This window comes from Petromyzon marinus, chromosome 28 (genome assembly GCF_048934315.1).
Source record: "Petromyzon marinus isolate PM22_M1 ecotype Great Lakes invasive population chromosome 28, UKy_Petmar_22M1.pri1.0, whole genome shotgun sequence".
NCBI classification, from domain to species: domain Eukaryota; kingdom Metazoa; phylum Chordata; class Hyperoartia; order Petromyzontiformes; family Petromyzontidae; genus Petromyzon; species Petromyzon marinus.
The window spans coordinates 689,196-707,865 of record NC_133694.1 but is presented as its reverse complement, the minus strand read 5'-3'; the positions used below and the strand labels follow the sequence as shown (position 1 = coordinate 707,865).

The 18,670-nt window shown below is 44.8% G+C and overlaps 1 protein-coding gene across 1 annotated transcript in view; it reads left to right on the top strand.

Annotated features, from left to right (window-relative positions):
• LOC116946846 (uncharacterized) overlaps positions 1-13,878 on the top strand; it is a 49,293-nt gene extending 35,415 nt beyond the window's left edge. The window contains 2 exon segments of the mRNA XM_032962043.2: positions 6,997-13,661; positions 13,663-13,878. Coding sequence (XP_032817934.2) covers positions 6,997-13,661; positions 13,663-13,737 — 6,740 coding nt within the window. The 3' untranslated portion in view covers positions 13,738-13,878.
• Positions 13,879-18,670: the final 4,792 nt, after the last annotated feature.

The following is an 18,670-nucleotide window of genomic DNA, read 5'->3' as shown; positions in this document are numbered from 1 at the left end:
GCGAGTCATTTGAAGCCGTTCCGCACCACCCATGGGAAAATCCATGGATGATGGCGATAATAAAAGGGTCTTGGGTAATCGGCTTACAGATAAGAGTTCTGTACAACAGTGTCTAATGTTAGCTTTCTAGCCCTTCTTGTCGTGCAATTTCACAAGCTACCCCGAAAAGTTTGGCGATCCTAAATGGCAGCCACTTTGTTTCAAGTCGATGTTAGGTCTTCCTTCCCCTCCATTGTCTAGTACCGGACTCGTACAATATTGTTGCTGAATTTCAGCTTTACAGCCCTTTCAGAATGTTACTCACCCCCCAGATTTACATTAGAGTCTTCAGATATTTAGAGTTCTAGGTGTGGGACGTGGTGTCAGTTAAAGTCGCACCACCCCCCCCCCCCCCCCCTATTAAAATAGCAATCAGGATGCCTTTGATTTAAAGCTTTCGTGACTGCACTAATTCATATTCTTAGCTCTTTCGGTAAAGTAAAGTCAACGTGACTTTACCGAAAGAGCTAAGAATATGAATCAGGATGCCATTAACGACATTCCCACCCAAGTTGGCTAATCAGAGCTCAACGCTGAACCAAGCAGGGTACAACTTAGGCCCCTGCCCTCTCTTCCCGGAATTGGGTGGGAAACCAACATCAGATTGACAGCAGCGATGTTGCTAAGCAGTGAGAAAGGGGCTGAAGTCAAAGCCTTACTTCTTGTGTACAGGTACGTGAAATAAAGTGACTGGGTAGATGGAATGTTCTGTACGAGGTAGTGAGCAGTGGGATAAGGCTACAACTTGTACGGATAGAGTTACGTGATTAAGAATTGAACACAACTTTGTATCATTCTGAGGTAAATCTTTAATAATTACATATTACGGATGTAAGTTGCAAATGTCAACAATCATAGTAACATTTTGATTTAAAGCTTTCGTGACTGCAGGGATTCATACTCTTGGTTCTTTCGGTAAAGTCACGTAGAAGGGAAACAATAGAATAATAATAAAAATATAAAACAATAAAATGCTCACGACGTTTCGACTGCAACACAAGCAATCATCATCAGGTGTGAAAACCACAAGAAACTTTCAAAAAAGTGGCGTTTTTTTACGTTATCACGCTTAAGGTGGCTTTCAGACTGCATCCATTATTTTTCGTCTCCCCCCTCCTCTTTTCCGAACATAGATGGACTCGTCCATCTGAACAAATTGCCAAATCGCTCTCCGTGGTGCTAACGTTAAGAAAAACCCGCCACTTTTTTTACAATTTCTTGTTGTGGTTTTCACACCTCAAATTTTCAAGTTTCATTTACTAGGTATAGCCCTGTGAGCCATGCGGCTCTTAAGTCGGGTGCAACCGCAACAAACAAAATTTGAACACAGAACACCTTAAAGCGACAACGCGTAACAGAAACATTCTGGAATAAACCAGCAAATATTCCACACAAAAAAAACATGTTAAAACGCTGTGTTAAAATCAATGTGGTGCAAGCCAACAACAACAACCATAAGACAATTTAGATTAACCATATGTTTTCGAATCACCAAAATAAAGCTGTAAAAACAATGTAACAACAGTAATCATAGGAACTGTGATTTTAAATTTAACAATAAACGATATACATAACACGTACGACAAAAAAACTGCAGCCATAGCTGGCAGCACGACACTCCCAGTGTATGATGTGTGAGTGAGTCAGCAGCAGCCTGAGTGAGTGTATGATGTGTGAGTGAGTGTATGATGTGTGAGTGAGTGTATGATGTGCGAGTCAGTGTATGATGTGTGAGTCAGCAGCAGCGTGAGTCAGTGTATGATGTGTGAGTGAGTGTATGATGTGTGAGTCAGTGTATGATGTGTGAGTCAGTGTATGATGTGAGTCAGTGTATGATGTGTGAGTCAGCAGCAGCGTGAGTGAGTGTATGATGTGCGAGTCAGCGTATGAAGAGTGAGTTAGTGAATGATGTGTGAGCGAGTGTATGATGTGTGAGCGAGTCAGTGGCAGTGTAAGTGAGTGTATGATGTGCGAGTCAGCGTATGAAGAGTGAGTCAGTGAATGATGTGTGAGCGAGTGTATGATGTGTGAGCGAGTCAGTGGCAGTGTGAGTGAGTGAATGATGTGTGAGTCAGCGCACGATGTGTTAGTCAGCGCATGATGAGTGAGTCAGTGTATGATGTGCGAGTGAGTCAGCAAACAATGAGTAAACCTGTGTATGATGAGTGAATGGGTCAGTGGTTGTGCGAGTGTATGTGTGAGTGAGTAAGCGCATGATGAGCGAGTCAGTGCATAATGTGTGAGTGAGTCAGTGCATGGTGTGTGAGTGAGTCAGTGCATGATGTGTGAGTGAGTTAGTGCATGGTGTGAGTCAGTGTATGATGTGTGAGTCAGTGTATGATGTGTGAGTGAGTGTATGATGTGTGAGTGAGTCAGTGTATGATGTGTGAGTGAGTCAGTGCATGGTGTGAGTGAGTCAGTGTATGATGTGTGAGTGAGTCAGTGTATGATGTGAGTCAGTGTATGATGTGTGAGTGAGTCAGTGTATGATGTGTGAGTGAGTTAGTGCATGGTGTGAGTGAATCAGTGTCGGCTCCCTCTGCTTGCGCCGTCGCCCCGCCCCCCCCCCCTGACTCCGTCGGCCCCCCCCAGCTCCGTCGCCCCCCCCCCCCCGGCTCCATCGCCCCCCCGCTGGCTCCGTCGCCCCCCCCCGCCCCGGGCTCCGTCGCCTCCCCTCCCCAGCTCCGTCGCCCCCCCCCCCCAGCTCCGTCGCCCCCCCAGCTCCGTCGCCCCCCCCCCTGGCTTCGTATCCCCCCCCCGGCTCTGTCGCCCCCCCCGACACCGTCGGCCCCCCCCAGCTCTGTCGCCCCTCCCTGGCTCCGTCGCCCCCCCCCCCGGCTCCGTCGCCCCCCCCCCCGACACCGTCGGCCCCACCTCCGTCGGCCCCCCCCTGGCTCCGTCGGCCCCGCCCCCACCTCCGTCGGCCCCCCCCTGGCTCTGTCGCCCCCCCCCAGCTCCATCGCCCCCCCCCCGGCTCCGTCGCCCCCCCCCGGCTCCGTCGGCCCCCCCCAGCTCCGTCGGCCCCCCCCCGGCTCCGTCGCTTACCCCCGACTCAGTTGCCCCCCCTGGCTCCGTCGCCCCCCCCCCCCCCAGCTCCGTCGCCCCCCCCGACTCAGTCGGCCCCCCTGGCTCCGTCGGCCCCCCCCGGCCCCCCCGGCTCCGTCGGCCCCCTCCGTCGGCTCCCTCGGCCCCCTCACAAACGGCCCCACCAGCCGCTGCTGGCCGCGCGCGCCTCAGGCGGCCATCTTGCGGGCTGCGCGGGCCTCTGGGCCGTGAAGCTGGCGAGGAATCCCGTGGCGGCGTTCTCGCCGTCCGTGCGCGGCAGCAGCGGCAGCGCGGGCCCCGTCGAGTGCACGCTGCCGGGCGGCGCCGCGCCGCAGTAGCGCGCCAGCCGCGGCGCCGCCGCCGTGCCGCCGTCGTGCAGCGTGAGGGCGTCGTAGCGGCACAGCGGCTCTCTGTAGGCCCCCCACACGTCCTGAATGCCCCCCACACGTCCTGTAGGCCCCCCACACGTCCTGTATGCCCCCCACACGTCCTGTAGGCCCCCCACACGTCCTGAATGCCCCCCACACGTCCTGTAGGCCCCCCACACGTCCTGTATGCCCCCCACACGTCCTGTATGCCCCCCACACGTCCTGTAGGCCCCCCACACGTCCTGAATGCCCCCCACACGTCCTGTAGGCCCCCCACACGTCCTGTAGGCCCCCCACACGTCCTGTAGGCCCCCCACACGTCCTGTAGGCCCCCCGCACCTCTTGAAGGCCCAAACGTCGTGCGAGGGGATCTTTCCACCCTGGGGCAGAGGGAGGATCATGAAGGTGGACCCGGAAACGCTCGGCTTGGGAGACGAACCTTCCTCCTCCTGCTCGTGTTGCAGTCGAAACGTCGTGAGAATTTTATTGTTTTATATTTTTATTATTATTTTATTGTTTCCCTTCTACGTGACTTTACCGAAAGAACCAAGAATAATCATAGTAACAGTTATAAAGTGTAGGTTATTCTCCAAACTCGTTTGTAAGTATGACTATAATCAAAAGTAGATATGATAGGTAAAAATGCTGTATTAACATTATTATTGATGTAAATAAATAGAACATTTAACGCTGTTAAAGTCTTCTAGATTTTAAGTCCGTACAGCATTACTCTTTGTCACGTGACTTTACCGAAAGAACCAAAGAGTCATTCATGCAGTCACGAAAGCTTTAAATCTATACGGCATATTAAAGATGTAATGTTTATTTAAGCATTAAGAATAACATTCTTACGTAGCTTACATGATTATAAAAACTCGTTCGCATATGAAACAAGCAAATATGATAGGGAAATATGCTGTAATTAACGTTTTGAGGGAAATGACTAATTCATTATCTTAAAGAGGCAAACGGGCATAAAGCACAACGGTTTAACAATTATATAATAATTATACATATGTAAGGACAGTACGGGGTGATGTAGGGACAGTACGGCTCCCCGGGACCATGGTTACTAATGAACGTAACGGGAACAGGCAGGGCCATCATTAGACCTCCTTTGCCAGTACCAAAACGTAATAATAGGGGTTTTCCCCTTTTTTCTGGCAACAAAACTGAAACCTTTTTACGAGGATTCATGTCTGCATTAACCACAATACCTGCAGTCAAAATGCCATGTTAGGGTAATGTGGGACCTTCGTGGTTGCTAATGATGATTGATGGGACAAGCGTTGACAGGGTCACGTGAGGGGACGCCTGAAGCAGCGGTGGCGATGTCAACTCGGGCGGCGAGGTGAGGGGCCACCGAGCAACCACGAAGATTGCCTTTGATTAGAGAATGTACGGCGGTGGTGGCGGGGTATTGGAGTGGCTTCACCCGCCGGTTTGTAGCAGAGTACCGGTCCGTCGGCTGGACGGAGGAGGAGGCGTTGAGAGCTTTACCTACGGGTTCTTGATGATTGCCTCGCAGCCTTCTGGGCCATCCCTGAGAAGAGGGCTACGCTTCAGGATGCCGACAAGGAGATGTCTGCAGTATATGACCCAACATTCTGAAGGGCAAGAAGTCCACACTGGCTGTCCTATGGCCAGACTGGGCTCTGCAATGGAATAAGGAATTCCCACCACTTTCTCAGAACTGTAAACGGGAGATGAGCACCAATGCCTCGATGCTCATTGGAGCAGGAAGCTACTGACTTTGGTAGCTCTGAATACCTTATACTAAAATATCATGATAAAAATAGTGTGTTTATACGTAATATTTTTTTCCCATTTTTTTCTGGCAACAAAACTAACAGGGGAAAACCTATTCTTATATTTTATATCTATATTAGATTTTTATATTAGGAAGGGTTGTTGTCTTTATGAGTGTAATGTTACTCTGCTCATGGAATGTACACCCAAGTCTGGGTCTTTAAGAGAAGAATAATTTCCCCAATCCACAAATAATAGTGGCTCGAGCAGTCGGCTTTATTCCTATTGCGGAGAGGTGGGGTAAAGGGGAGGCGCAGTCACTGACGGTATACATGCACTGATGATAAGAGATGGTTTAATGAGATCCATTTATCTCTACAAATGGGGTGCTGTTTCCAATAATTCCTTGTAATTTCAGCAGCATTTGTTGAATTAACCTGACTGTGCATGATGTAAAGTCTCCAACTCTCATCCAAGATATCTCTCTCTGTCTTCTCTATCTCTATGGCATGAAGAGGCCATTGCCCGAAACGGTGTCTATTTAGTCTTCCTTTTAACGCCACAGTGTATTGGCCACTGTGTTAGGGGTTTGTTATTCGCATTTGTAAGCTTTGCATAAGTTCGGTGATGACATAGTTATTTTAACAACCAATGGAAATTAACAATTTAAATTACTGAAGACCTAATCAAGGAAAGCTGAGAGCTGGGCTTTTGTTAACAGCTGATGATGCTGAACATAGTCTCATCTGAAACACTGTAAATAAAACATTTCACTTATCTCTCAACATTCCTCCAGTTTTGCTGAAAACCCAAATTAATTGGCATATTTTCCCATGTGAAACATTGATTTGATTTGCTCTGTCGGGTGATGAAGGGTTATAGTTAAAATTGGCCTTATACCAACTACACCACCTAACCCAAAATAAACTAATTATGAATCAGAATGGTTGTGAAAGTGTACATATAACATGGAAAGCTGAAGAGTTAAGATGAAGATAAATATGACCAAACCTAAAGTCACATACCACAAGTTCACTGAACAAAAGAGAATAATAGTCAGGAGAACACAGGCGATATTAATTATATGAGAATGATTTATTATGATGTAGTGCCCCATGTGCCAGGGTGTCTCAGAACACTATCACATGTCATCTTAACACTTTTGAAAGTGACTCACGCAGCATCTGGCCTGCAAACGGCTATTAGTCTTCAAGTCACGGGTGATGATCACTGTGATGTGTAGTACAAAGAGAGGATCCTGTACATCGAGGGAAGTTATTGAAGATAGATAAAAAAAAGGTGAGTGAGAGCAGGTTAGAGAAATTTCGGAACAATATTTTTTTAATAATTAAAAGCAACATACCAGCGTATTCAAAAATTAAGTTTTCACCTAATGCTATGACAAGAATCAGAAGCATGGACAGTAACAAATAACATTGAACAAATGGTGAAAGGTAGGCTATATTATATTCAATACAAAATATGAGCTATCCAGAAAAGCAAGTGATCTTGGGCAGGTGAAATCAAGAGAAAAGTTAATGAGCAATGGGCGAGAATAGTGAAGGAATGGCAGTTAAGGGAGAGGAAACACCAGGGATATCGAGATTTAATAGCTTGGAGATGGAACGATGTGGCTTTGCAATAACGTTAAGAATGGTAAAAACATTGGGAGGTTTTTATCCAGCAATACATAGATCTTAGCTCGTGATGATGAATGAGGATGTAGATTGAAAAATAAAGCTGAACTACAGGTATAAATTAAAAAATAACATTTGTATTTATGCTTCATCAACAGCAACAGATATGTCAACAAGTGAAGTGTCAACCACTGAACACCTAACAACAACTGATTATTGGACAACAGTAGATACAACAAAAACTGAAGCTCTAACAATAACTTCAGAACCAACTGCAAGTGAATCCCCAATAACTGAATCCACAGCAACTTCAGAACCAACAACGGAATCCCCGACAACAATTGCAGAACCAACAACTAAAACTGAATCTCCTACAACAACTGCAGAACCAACAACTGAATCCCCTATAACGACTGGAGAACCAACAAGTGAATCCCCAACAAAAACTGAATCCCCAACAAATTCAGAAGCAACAAGTGAATCCTCAACAAAAACTGAATCCCCTACTACAGAGCAAACAACAAGTGAATCCCCAAGAACTTCAGAAGCAACAAGTGAATCCTCAACAAAAACTGAATCCCCTATTACAGAGCAAACAACAAGTGAATCCCCAAGAACTTCAGAAGCAACAAGTGAATCCGCAACAACTGTGGAAACAACTGATTCCCCATCAACTGCAGAACCAACAACAAATGAATCCCCAACAACAACTGAATCCCCGACTACAGTGCAAACAACAACTGAAATCCTAACAACTTCAGAAGCAACAAGTGAATCCCCAACAAGTGAATCCCCAACAACTGCACAGCCAACAAGTGAATCCTCAACAACTGTGGAAGTAACAACTGAATCCCCGACAATAACTGCAGAACCAACAAGTGAATCACCAAGAACAACCGCAGAACCAACAACGACTGCAGAACAAACAACAAGTGAATCCCAAACAACAACTGCAGAGCCAACCAGTGAATCCTCGACAACTGTGGAAACAACTGAATCCCCAACAACTTCAGAACCAACAACAAGTGAATCGCAAAAAACGACTGCAGAACCAACAACTGAATCCCAAACAACAACACAACTAACTGCAACTGAATCCCCAACAACTGAATCCCCGACGACAGAGCAAACAACAACTGGATCCACAACAACTGTGGAACCAACAACTGAATCACCTACAACTGCAGAACCAACTACAAGTGAATCCTCAAAAACAACTGCAGAATCAACAACAAGTGAATCTCCAACAACTGCAGAGGCAAGAAGTGAATCCTCAACAACTATGGAAGCAACAACTGAATCACCGACAACTGCAGAAATAACAACTGCATCCCTACCAACAACTTCAGAAGCAACAAGTGAATCCCCAACAACTTCAGAAGCAACAACTGAATCCCTAACAACTGAATCCTCGACAACTGCAGAACTAACAAGTGAATCACCAACAACAACTGCATCCCTAACAACAACTACAGAACCAACAATAAGTGAATCCCCAACAAAAACTGAATCCCCGACTACAGAGCAAACAACAACTGAATCCCTAATAACTTCAGAAGCAACAAGTGAATCCCCAACAACTGCACAGCCAACAAGTGAATCATCAACAACTGTGGAAGTAACAACCGAATCCCCGACAACAACTACAGAACCAACAAGTGAATCCCAAACAACTGCACAGCCAACAAGTGAATCCTCGACAACTGTGGAAATAACTCAATCCCCAACAACTTCAGAACCAACAACGGAATCCCCGATAACAACTGCAGAACCAACAACTGAATCCCCTACAACATCTGCAGAACCAACAACTGAATCCTCTACAACAAGTGAATCCCCTACAACAACTGCAGAATCAACAACTAGTAAATCCTCAACAACAAAAACAGAGCTAACAAGTGAATCCACAGCAATAACTAAAGAACCAACAATAACTGAATCCTTGACCACTGCAGAACTAACAAGTGAATCTCTAACACCAACTGCAGAACCAACAACGACTGCAGAACCAACAACAAGTGGATTCTCAACAAAAACTGAATCCCCTACTACAGAGCAAACAACAAGTGAATCCCCAAGAACTTCACAAGCAACAAGTGAATCCGCAACAACTGTGGAAACAACTGATTCCCCATCAACTGCAGAACCAACAACAAGTGAATCCACAGCAATAACTAAAGAACCAACAACAACTGAATCCTTGACCACTGCAGAACCAACAACTGAATCCCCTACAACAAGTGATTCCCCAACAACAATTGCAGAACAAACAACTGGAGAACCAACAACAAGTGAATCCTCAACAACAACTGAATCCCCGACTACAGAACAAACAACAACTGCATCCCCAACAACTGCACAGCCAACAAGTGAATCCTCGACAACTGTAGAAATATCTCAATCCCCAACAACTTCAGAACTAACAACGGAATCCCCGACAACAACTGCAGAACCAACAACTGAATCTCCTACAACATCTGCAGAACCAACAACTGAATCCCCTACAACAAGCGAATCCCCTACAACAAGTGAATCCCCTACAACAACTGCAGAACCAACAACTAGTAAATCCTCAACAACAAAAACAGAGCTAACAAGTGAATCCACAGCAATAACTAAAGAACCAACAATAACTGAATCCTTGACCACTGCAGAACTAAAAAGTGAATCCCCAACATCAAATGCAGAACCAACAACGACTGCAGAACCAACAACTGAATCCCCTACAACGACTGGAGAACCAACAACAAGTGAATCCTCAACAAAAACTGAGTCCCTGACTACAGAGCAAACAACAACTGAATCCCCAACAACGTCAGAAGCAACAAGTGAATCCCCAACAACTTCAGAAACAACAAGTGGATCCTCAACAAAAACTGAATCCCTGACTATAGAGTCAACAACAAGTGAATCCCCAACAACTTCAGCAGCAACAAGTGAATCCGCAACAACTTCAGAAGCAACAAGTGAATCCTCAAAAACTGTGGAAACAACTGAAACCCCAACAACTGCAAAACCAACAACAAGTGAATCCCCAACAACAACTGAATCCCCGACTACAGAGCAAACAACAACTGAAATCCTAACAACTTCAGAAGCAACAACTGAATCCCCAACAAGTGAATCCCCAACAACTGCACAGCCAACAAGTGAATCCTCAACAACTGTGGAAGTAACAACTGAATCCCCGACAATAACTGCAGAACCAACAAGTGAATCACCAACAGCAACCGCAGAGCCAACCAGTGAATCCTCGACAACTGTGGAAACAACTGAATCCCCAACAACTGCAGAACCAACAACTGAATCCAAAACAACAACAACAACACAACTAACTGCAACTGAATCTCCAACAACTGAATCCCCAACAACTGCAGAACCAACAACTGAATCCAAAACAACAACAACAACAACACAACTAACTGCAACTGAATCTCCAACAACTGAATCCCCAACAATTGAATCCCAGACTACAGAGCAAATAACAACTGGATCCGCAACAACTGTGGAAGCAACAACTGAATCACCGACAACTGCAGAAATACCAACTACATCCCTACCAACAACTTCAGAAGCAACAAGCAAATCCCCAACAACTTCAGAAGCAACAACTGAATCCCTAACAACTGAATCCCCGGCAACAACTGCAGAACCAACAAGTGAATCACCAACAACAACTGCAGAACCAACAACGACTGCAGAACAAACAACTGCATCCCTAACAACTGCAGAATCAACAACAAGTGAATCCCAAACAACTGCAGAGGCAAGAAGTGAATCCTCAACAACTATGGAAGCAACAACTGAATCACTGTCAACTGCAGAAATAACAACTGCATCCCTACCATCAACTGCAGAACTAACAGCAAGTGAATCTCTAACAAAAACTGAATCCCCAACTACAGAGCAAACAACAACTGAAATCCTAACAACTTCAGAAGCAACAACTGAATCCCCAACAAGTGAATCCCCAACAACTGCACAGCCAACAAGTGAAACCTCAACAATTTCAGAGGCAACAACCGAATCCCCGACAACTGCAGAACCAACAAGTGAATCACCAGCAACAACCACAGAACCAACAACAAGTGAATCCCAAACAACTGCCGAGCCAACCAGTGAATCCTCGACAACTGTGCAAATAACTCAATTCCCAACAACTTCAGAACCAACAACGGAATCCCCGACAACAACTGCAGAACCAACAACTGAATCTCCTACAACAACTGCAGAACCAACAAATGAATCCCCTACAACAAGTGAATCCCCAACAACAACTGCAGAACCAACAACTAGTAAATCCTCAGCAACAAAATCAGAGCTAACAAGTGAATCCACAGCAATAACTACAGAACCAACAATAACTGAATCCTTGAAAACTGCAGAACTAACAAGTGAATCCCCAACAACTTCAGAAGCAACAAGTGGATCCTCAACAAAAACTGAATCCCTGACTATAGAGCAAACAACAACTGAATCCCCAACAACTGCAGAATCAACAAGTGAATCCCCAACAACAACTGAATCCCCGACTACAGAGCAGACAACAACTGAAATCCTAACAACTGTGGAAGTAACAACTGCATCCCTAACAACAACTGCAGAACCAAGAACAAGTGAATCGCAAAAAACGACTGCAGAACCAACAACTGAATCCCAAACAACAACAACACAACTAACTACAACTGAATCTCCAACAACTGAATCCCCGACTATAGAGCAAACAACAATTGAATCCCCAACAACTTCAGAAGCAACAAGTGAATCATCAACAACTGAGGAAACAACTGAATCCCCAACCACTGCAAAACCAACAAGTGAATCCCCAACAATAACTGAATCCCCGCCTACAGAGCAAACAACTGAAATCCTAACAACTTCAGAAGCAACAACTGAATCCCCAACAACTGCACAGCCAACAAGTGAATACTCAACAACTTCAGAAGCAACAACCGAATCCCCGACAACAACTGCAGAACCAACAACTGAATCACCAGCAACAACCGCAGAACCAACAACAACTACAGAACCAACAACAAGTAAATCCCAAACAACTGCAGAGCCAACCAGTGAATCCTCGGCAACTGTGGAAATAACTCAATTCCCAACAACTTCAGAACCAACAAGTGAATCCCCTACAACAACTGCAGAACCAACAACTAGTAAATCCTCAACAACAACAGTAGAGCTAACAAGTGAATCCACAGCAATAACTAAAGAACCAACAACAACTGAATCCTTGACCACTGCAGAACCAACAAGTGAATCCCCAACACCAACTGCAGAACCAACAACGACTGCAGAGCCAACAATTGAATCCCCTACATCGACTGGAGAACCACCAACAAGTGAATCCTTAACAACTGTGGAAACAACTGAATCCCCAACTGCAGAACCAACAACAAGTGAATCACCAACAACAACTGAATCCCCGACTATAGTGCAATCAACAACTGAAATCCTAACAACTTCAGAAGCAACAAGTGAATCGCCAACAACTTCAGAAGCAACAAGTGAATCACCAACAACAACTGCAGAGCCAACCAGTGAATCCTCGACAACTGTGGAAATAACTCAATCCCCAACAACTTCAGAACCAGCAACAGAATCCCCGACAACAACTGCAGAAGCAACAACTGAATCCCCAACAACTGTGCAGCCAACAAGCGAATCCTTGACAACTGTGGAAATATCTCAATCCCCAACAACTTCAGAACTAACAACGGATTCCCCGACAACAAGTGCAGAACCAACAACTGAATCCCCTACAACTGAATCTCCTACAACATCTGCAGAACCAACAACTGAATCCCCTACAACAAGTGAATCCCCTACAACAACTGCAGAATCAACAACTAGTAAATCCTCAGCAACAACAGCAGAGCTAACAAGTGCATCCACAGCAATAACCAAAGAACCAACAATAACTGAATCCTTGACCACTGCAGAACTAACAAGTGAATCCCCAACACCAACTGCAGAACCAACAACGACTGCAGAATCAACAATTGAATCCTCTACATCGACTGGAGAACCACCAACAAGTGAATCCCCAACAACAACTGAATCCCAGACTATAGAGCAAACAACAATTGAATCCCCAACAACTTCAGAAGCAACAAGTGAATTATCAACAACTGTGGAAACAACTGAATCCCCAACCACTGCAAAACCAACAACAAGTGAATCCCCAAAAATAACTGAATCCCCGCCTACAGAGCAAACAACAACTGAAATCCTAACAACTTCAGAAGCAACAACTGAATCCCCAACAACCGAATCCCCGACAACAACTGCAGAACTAACAAGTGAATCCCCAACAACGTCAGAAGCAACAACTGAACCCCCAACAACTTCAGAACCAACAAGTGAATCCCCAACAACAACTGAATCCCCGACTAAAGAGCAGACAACAACTGAAATCCTAACAACTGTGGAAGTAACAACTGCATCCCTAACAACAACTGCAGAGCCAACCAGTGAATCCTCGACAACTGTGGAAACAACTGAATCCCCAACAACTGCAGAAGCAACAACAAGTGAATCACAAAAAACGACTAGAGAACCAACAACTGAATCCCAAACAACAACACAACTAACTGCAACTGAATCTCCAACAAGTGAATCCCCAACAACTGAATCCCCGACTACAGAGCAAACAACAACTGGATCCGCAACAACTGTGGAAGCAACAACTGAATCACTGACAAATGCAGAAATACCAACTGCATCCCTACCAACAACTTCAGAAGCAACAAGCGAATCCCCAACAACTTCAGAAGCAACAACTGAATCCCTAACAACTGAATCCCCGACAACAACTGCAGAATCAACAAGTGAATCACCAACAACAACTGCAGAACCAACAACGACTGCAGAACAAACAACTGCATCCCTAACAACTGCAGAATCAACAAGAAGTGAATCCCAAACAACTGCAGAGGCAAAAAGTGAATCCTCAACAACTATGGAAGCAACAACTGAATCACTGTCAACTGCAGAAATAACATCTGCATCCCTACCATCAACTGCAGAACTAACAGCAAGTGAATCTCAAACAACAACTGAATCCCCGACTACAGAGCAAACAACAACTGAAATTCTAACAACTTCAGAAGCAACAACTGAATCCCCAACAAGTGAATCACCAACAACTGCACAGCCAACAAGTGAATCCTCAACAACTTCAGAAGCAACAACCGAATCCCCGACAACAACTGCAGAACCAACAACTGAATCACCAGCAACAACCGCAGAACCAGCAACAACTACAGAACCAACAACAAGTGAATCCCAAACAACTGCAGAGCCAACCAGTGAATCCTCGACAACTGTGGAAATAACTCAATTCCCAACAACTTCAGAACCAACAACGGAATCCCGGACAACAACTGCAGAACCAATAACTGAATCCCCTACAACTGAATCTCCTACAACAACTGCAGAACCAACAACTGAATCCCCTACAACAAGTGAATCCCAAACAACAACTGCAGAACCAACAACTAGTAAATCATCAACAACAAAAACAGAGCTAACAAGTGAATCCACAGCAATAACTAAAGAACCAACAACAACTGAATCCTTGACCACTGCAGAACTAACAAGTGAATCCCCAACAACTTCAGAAGCAACAAGTGAATCCCCAACAACTTCAGAAGCAACAAGTGGATCCTCAACAAAAACTGAATCCCTGACTATAGAGCAAAGAACAACTGAATCCCCAACAACTTCAGAAGCAACAAGTGAATCCCCAACAACAACTGAATCCCCGACTACAGAGCAAACAACAACTGAAATCCTAACAACTGTGGAAGTAACAACTGCATCCCTAACAACAACTGCAGAGCCAACCAGTGAATCCTCGGCAACTGTGGAAACAACTGAATCCCCAACAACTGCAGAAGCAACAACAAGTGAATCGCAAAAAACGACTGCAGAACCAACAACTGAATCCCAAACAACAACAACACAACTAACTGCAACTGAATCTCCAACAAGTGAATCCCCAACAACTGAATCCCAGACTACAGAGCAAACAACAACTGGATCCGCAACAACTGTGGAAGCAACAACTGAATCACCGACAACTGCAGAAATACCAACTGCATCCCTACCAACAACTTCAGAAGCAACAAGCGAATCCCCACCAACTTCAGAAGCAACAACTGAATCCCTAACAACTGAATCCCCGACAACAACTGCGGAACCAACAAGTGAATCCCAAACAACTGCAGATGCAAGAAGTGAATCCTCAACAACTATGGAAGCAACAACTGAATCACTGTCAACTGCAGAAATAACATCTGCATCCCTACCATCAACTGCAGAACTAACAGCAAGTGAATCTCTAACAACAACTGAATCCCCGACTACAGAGCAAACAACAACTGAAATCCTAACAACTTCAGAAGCAACAACTGAATCCCCAACAAGTGAATCACCAACAACTGCACAGCCAACAAGTGAATCCTCAACAACTTCAGAAGCAACAACCGAATCCCCGACAACAACTGCAGAACCAACAACTGAATCACCAACAACAACCGCAGAACCAACAACTACAGAACCAACAATAAGTGAATCCCAAACAACTGCAGAGCCAACCAGTGAATCCTCGACAACTGTGGAAATAACTCAATTGCCAACAACTTCAGAACCAACAAAGGAATCCCCGACAACAACTGAAGAAGCAATAACTGAATCCCCTACAACTGAATCTCCTACAACAACTGCAGAACCAACAACTGAATCCCCTACAACAAGTGAATCCCAAACAACAACTGCAGAACCAACAACTAGTAAATCCTCAGCAACAACAGCAGAGCTAACAAGTGAATCCACAGCAATAACTAAAGAACCAACAACAACTGAATCCTTGACCACTGCAGAACTAACAAATGAATCCCCAACAACTTCAGAAGCAACAAGTGAATCCCCAACAACTTCAGAAGCAACAAGTGGATCCTCAACAAAAACTGAATCCCTGACTATAGAGCAAACAACAACTGAATCCCCAACAACTTCAGAAGCAACAAGTGAATCCCCAACAACAACTGAATCCCCGACTACAGAGCAAACAACAACTGAAATCCTACCAACTGTGGAAGTAACAACTGCATCCCTAACAACAACTGCAGAGCCAACCAGTGAATCCTCGGCAACTGTGGAAACAACTGAATCCCCAACAACTGCAGAAGCAACAAGTGAATCGCAAAAAACGACTGCAGAACCAACAACTGAATCCCAAACAACAACAACACAACTAACTGCAACTGAATCTCCAACAAGTGAATCCCCAACAACTGAATCCCAGACTACAGAGCAAACAACAACTGGATCCGCAACAACTGTGGAAGCAACAACTGAATCACCGACAACTGCAGAAATACCAACTGCATCCCTACCAACAACTTCAGAAGCAACAAGCGAATCCCCACCAACTTCAGAAGCAACAACTGAATCCCTAACAACTGAATCCCCGACAACAACTGCGGAACCAACAAGTGAATCCCAAACAACTGCAGATGCAAGAAGTGAATCCTCAACAACTATGGAAGCAACAACTGAATCACTGTCAACTGCAGAAATAACATCTGCATCCCTACCATCAACTGCAGAACTAACAGCAAGTGAATCTCTAACAACAACTGAATCCCCGACTACAGAGCAAACAACAACTGAAATCCTAACAACTTCAGAAGCAACAACTGAATCCCCAACAAGTGAATCACCAACAACTACACAGCCAACAAGTGAATCCTCAACAAATGTGGAAGCAACAACTGAATCCCCGACAACAACTGCAGAATTAACAAGTGAATCACCAACAACAACTGCAGAACCAATAACTGAATCCCCTACAACTGAATCTCCTACAACAACTGCAGAAGCAACAACTGAATCCCCAACAACTGTGCAGCCAACAAGCGAATCCTTGACAACTGTGGAAATATCTCAATCCCCAACAACTTCAGAACCAACAACGGAATCCCCGACAACAATTGCAGAACCAACAACTGAATCCCCTACAACTGAATCTCCTACAACATCTGCAGAACCAACAACTGAATCCCCTACAACAAGTGAATCCCCAACACCAACTGCCGAACCAACAACGACTGCAGAACCAACAATTGAATCCTCTACATCGACTGGAGAACCACCAACAAGTGAATCCTCAACAACTGAATCCCCGACTATAGAGCAAACAACAATTGAATCCCCAACAACTTCAGAAGCAACAAGTGAATTATCAACAACTGTGGAAACAACTGAATCCCCAACCACTGCAAAACCAACAACAAGTGAATCCCCAACAATAACTGAATCCCCGCCTACAGAGCAAACAACAACTGAAATCCTAACAACTTCAAAAGCAACAACTGAATCCCCAACAACCGAATCCCCGACAACAACTGCAGAACTAACAAGTGAATCCCCAACAACGTCAGAAGCAACAAGTGAATCCCCAACAACTTCAGAACCAACAAGTGAATCCCAAACAAAAACTGAATCCCCGACTACAGAGCAGACAACAACTGAAATCCTAACAACTGTGGAAGTAATAACTGCATCCCTAACAACAACTGCAGGGCCAACCAGTGAATCCTCAACAACTGTAGAAACAACTGAATCCACAACAACTGCAGAACCAACAACAAGTGAATCGGAAAAAACGACTAGAGAACCAACAACTGAATCCCAAACAACAACACAAGTAACTGCAACTGAATCTCCAACAAGTGAATCCCGAACAACTGAATCCCCGACTACAGAGCAAACAACAACTGGATCCGTAACAACTGTGGAAGCAACAACTGAATCACTGACAAATGCAGAAATACCAACTGCATCCCTACAAACAACTTCAGAAGCAACAAGCGAATCCCCAACAACTTCAGAAGCAACAACTGCATCCCTAACAAGTGAATCCCCGACAAGAACTGCAGAACCAACAACGACTGCAGAACAAACAACTGCATCCCTAACAACTGCAGAATCAACAACAAGTGAATCCCAAACAACTGCAGAGGCAAAAAGTGAATCCTCAACAACTATGGAAGCAACAACTGAATCACTGTCAACTGCAGAAATAACATCTGCATCCCTACCATCAACTGCAGAACTAACAGCAAGTGAATCTCTAACAACAACTGAATCCCCGACTACAGAGCAAACAACAACTGAAATCCTAACAACTTCAGAAGCAACAACTGAATCCCCAACAAGTGAATCACCAACAACTGCACAGCCAACAAGTGAATCCTCAACAACTTCAGAAGCAACAACCGAATCCCCGACAACAACTGCAGAACCAACAACTGAATCACCAACAACAACCGCAGAACCAACAACTACAGAACCAACAATAAGTGAATCCCAAACAACTGCAGAGCCAACCAGTGAATCCTCGACAACTGTGGAAATAACTCAATTGCCAACAACTTCAGAACCAACAAAGGAATCCCTGACAACAACTGAAGAAGCAATAACTGAATCCCCTACAACTGAATCTCCTACAACAACTGCAGAACCAACAACTGAATCCCCTACAACAAGTGAATCCCAAACAACAACTGCAGAACCAACAACTAGTAAATCCTCAGCAACAACAGCAGAGCTAACAAGTGAATCCACAGCAATAACTAAAGAACCAACAACAACTGAATCCTTGACCACTGCAGAACTAACAAATGAATCCCCAACAACTTCAGAAGCAACAAGTGAATCCCCAACAACTTCAGAAGCAACAAGTGGATCCTCAACAAAAACTGAATCCCTGACTATAGAGCAAACAACAACTGAATCCCCAACAACTTCAGAAGCAAC